Raw genomic sequence first — 3,676 nt, 5'->3', positions numbered from 1 at the left:
GGAGGAGGAGGAGGAGGAGGAGGAGGAGGAGGAGGACGACGAGGAGGACGAGGACTAGGAGGAGTGTCTTGAGGAGAGTGCTATATAGCACTGAGGACATAACTTTAGAGTCAAGGGGACCCTTCGGTCCTTCTTGGATGGGTATGGAGGACGCACTCTCTCTCTCTCACCACACATGGGGGGCGCTACAGGTAGCAGTCTAACCGGGTTAGCCGGCCGTCCATCTCTCGGCCCATCCCCGTGGAAGCAGTCACCCCCTGCCTGCTATAACTCAATGCCGAAACTGGGGCACGGCGCAACTGAACGCGTCGCACCGTCTGACGTCATCCTCCTGGACATGAGTGTAAGCCTGCTCATAAACTAATAGACTAGCCTAAAAATATCTAAAGCCACGCAATGAAAAAAAAAGGTTCCCGCCCGCTCTCCGGCAGCGTGACGACTCTAGAACAGCACTAGGAGAACCAAAGGACTTAATGCCTTTCTGAGGGCGTTAAATTTTAAAGCCTTTGTTAAGGCACGAAGGTGTCCAAAGGCATTGAAATTCAGCACCTGTGGGCAGTTTTCATGCCTTTGTAGGGATGATAATAACTTGTGATTTCTCTGTGAAGGCATTTCAACACGTTGAGTCCTTCTTTTTCTTCTTCCGGTGAGCAACAATTCGACACACGAGAATAAAAACCGCTCACCTCTAACGACCGTTTAGAATTTTGGTATTGATATAGAGATATGGAGTTATAGAAATGTTGGTATCAAATAAATGATCCCTAAAAGGCGCTGATTCTATTGATACCAATGACTCAAAATCTGTAAAAAAAAAAGTCAATTTAGCGGTTTTCTAAACGACAGCTAGAGGTGAGTGGTTTTTATTCTCGCTTGTCGAATTGCGCACAATCCGCACGGACCCCTCCGTCAGTGTCAGATCCATATCCGGGCCAAAAGTAATCACTGACTCGATCACTGATGATGACATCATCGCCAACAAACGTCGCTCATTTTGAAGGCAGCTCTTTTTCACCAGTCCAACGCAGGTCGGGATCCTGTCGCTGGACTGGTAAAAGACCGAGTTCCCTGCACGAGCGTGCGTGCACAAGAGTGCGTGTGCGTGCACGTCGCACAGAGCTGCCGCATCACGCACGGTCGTAAGACGAGCGAACAGAACAAGCGGCAGCGGAACAGAGGTTGTGCTATAGCCCAGGCCGGGAGTAAAATATTTCCATTTCAATGAACTTGAAACACTATTGTAAAACTCGACCTCGAACACCTAATAATATAATTTATAGTTCAATTCACAGAACAATTTATAATAAAATACATTACCAAGTTTAAATTGTGCTAATCATATATTTGACAGTTTTGCACGGCTCCTAAATTTTCGATATATTTTACGAGGTATGCGATAGCTTCTGCGTCTCGACCTCGGTGTCGACAGGTTACACCCAGCCACTATCCAACTTTTCTATGTTAAATATTAGTGGACAATTTCACTTTGATCCAAAAAGAAAAGTTCGCATGCGAAGGCACTACCAACGGCTTTCCCACTTCAGGTTCAGGCTGGAGCGTTCGAGTTTGGCTGAGCGCCGCAGAGCGAGCTGAATCGGTTGATGCTTTACTAGCGGTCAATGCCAGAACGAACGGCCATCAGACCGCAGTTCCTTCGTGAAGAGCAGTGGGCAGTGCAGTACGGACCGAGGTAGGGGAGGAGGCTGGGGGCCACTATACAGGGGTTTATATGCGCCTCCCCCCTCCTCCCAACTCAGTCAGCACATCGCATGTCCCTTCCACTTAACCTGCGACGAGCCTAGCCTAGCCCTGAGAGGACACGCCGAGAAGGGGTCGGGCGGGTTGATTCTCTGCGGGAAGCAGTCATGACTGGGGCGCCCGGGGCCCGGGCCGGGCCGCCCCCCGGGGGTCGGCTGGCTCATGAGATGCCATAAAAGAGGAAGGCTTTAGGGGGCGAGGGCGTGAGTGAAGGCTTGAGGTCGAGGATAGAAGAGAGAGGGAGGGAGGGGGAGAGGGAGAGGGAGAGAGAGAGGGAGGGGGAGAGGGAGAGAGAGTGAGAGAGTGAGAGAGAGAGAGAGAGAGAGACGAAGGGCGGGCTGGTGTCCGGCCGTGTCAGCTTAGCGTCAAGCAGCTACACTGCGCTTCCAATGATGGGAAGTCCCTCACAAAAGCGCCACACTCGAAAAAGTGTGTCGTCATGTGGTTTAATGGAGATCGACGGGATCATTTTATTTCATTTCGACGTAAACGTGATTCGCATACACGACGCGCGAGCGGAATAAGCAAAGCAAAACATATGGAGACAGACACGAAACACGAAACAAAAAGAAGCACCAACAGTAGCAGAAGGGGAGAGATAGGGAGGAAAGAGGGAGAGAGAGGAGGAAAGGGAGGGGGGCTCTCTGAATAATCAGGTCCGTATCGGCCTAATAAACTAGTACTCTGCAAAAATAAACGGACGTAAGCCGGACAAACAAACGAGCGGCCAGGGGAAACTTTGAAAAGCATACACACATACACACACACACACACATCCATGAATGCGCGCGCCTAAACAGCGCACTGAAAGCAAACGGAGCCATACTTTGGGGCCGCGGGCACCTGTTTTATGCATGCCCCCTCCCCTCTCCCCCCCCCCCTCCTTCCGCATCACCGCCAGGAGGCGGGCGATACGCGAGGCTCCAGCCGTGCCGACGCTTTGGGTGGGGACGCCCTTCACGTTCGCTCCGTCTCCTGCATCGGCTTTTCTCGCTCTGGGATAAACGCAGGTCTGCTTGTCTGTCAAATTTGGCGCCATAGTGAGTCTGGGCGTTGCGTGCCCGCGAGCGTGTATCTGTGCAAAAGTGTGGTTCCCATAGGATGCGTTGTTCGCGAGTTGTTAACACGTTCCCTGTGGCAAAATTTTAGTGCCTATGATTTAACATGGGGGCGTGACCACATAGTGGTCACGCCGCAGGGAACGTGTTAAGTGCATTACTGATTTCCTGTCGTCCCGACGCGTGGAGCGTTGTCTGGAGTGCGCCGCTGCGCAGCTGTGGGCCAGGGCCAAGGTTGTTATACAGTAGCTCGTGTTGGCAGGCTCGTTCAGTTAATAGGCAGTCCAGTCCAGTTCGAGGGGTCGACGACTGGGGTGTGCTCCGTGTGTCCCGGGCTGACAGGACCCCGGGTAATACGACTCCGTCCCAGAGTGTACTCCGCGTACCCAGTGCTACCGTGTCTCCCCAGAAGTCGAGTTATCGGTTCCCCTGGATCCACTTAGTCACTCCAGGACTACCGCCGCGTCCGCGATGCTGCCCGCCATGCTGCTGCTGCTGGCGCCGCTCGCCCTGGCCTGCCCGTGCCCGCCCGCGACCGCCGCCTCCGAGGTGTGCGGCTCGGACCTCGCGACGTACCCGAGCCAGTGCCACCTGGACTGCGCCGCCGAGCCCGGTGGGTCCACGCCCATACCTCCTGACGGTGGTCTGGACAAGACTGACCGAGCGTCGTTGTCGCCCGCAGGCCTCTCCCTGCAGCACCCCGGGCCGTGCTCCCCCCAGGACCCCGCCCAGCAGCGGAGGCGCCTCTTGGCCTCCGAGGAGCTGCGCCAGTGGGACGAGTGCAACAAGGGACGCGACGTGAGTCTCTGCGCGCGTACCAATGTTACTGCGACGTCAGTTAAAATATTTTTTTTAAATTA

The 3,676-nt window shown here is 54.0% G+C and overlaps 2 protein-coding genes across 3 annotated transcripts in view; one reads left to right on the top strand and one right to left on the bottom strand.

Annotated features, from left to right (window-relative positions):
* Window positions 1–3,676, bottom strand: part of LOC113209832 (calexcitin-2) — a gene marked incomplete in the record, with an annotated part of 119,770 nt that overhangs the window by 103,863 nt on the left and 12,231 nt on the right.
* The window catches only part of LOC113209829 (serine protease inhibitor dipetalogastin-like), a 2,089-nt gene continuing 1,502 nt past the window's right edge, over window positions 3,090–3,676 (top strand). Inside the window, exons 1-3 of one of the 2 annotated variants that reach the window (XM_052269306.1) lie at window positions 3,093–3,166; window positions 3,269–3,429; window positions 3,499–3,614. In XM_052269306.1, coding sequence (XP_052125266.1) covers window positions 3,288–3,429; window positions 3,499–3,614 — 258 coding nt within the window. In that variant the 5' untranslated portion in view covers window positions 3,093–3,166; window positions 3,269–3,287. Of the gene's footprint in view, window positions 3,430–3,498; window positions 3,615–3,676 lie in introns of both variants that reach the window. The other variant, XM_026427540.2, reaches the window with a different exon arrangement.

The sequence above is a fragment of the Frankliniella occidentalis genome, unplaced genomic scaffold, assembly GCF_000697945.3.
Source record: "Frankliniella occidentalis isolate FOCC.00 unplaced genomic scaffold, Focc_3.1 Scaffold88, whole genome shotgun sequence".
NCBI classification, from domain to species: domain Eukaryota; kingdom Metazoa; phylum Arthropoda; class Insecta; order Thysanoptera; family Thripidae; genus Frankliniella; species Frankliniella occidentalis.
The sequence above is the reverse complement of the archived record's forward strand: the minus strand, read 5'-3'. Positions and strand labels throughout refer to the sequence as shown.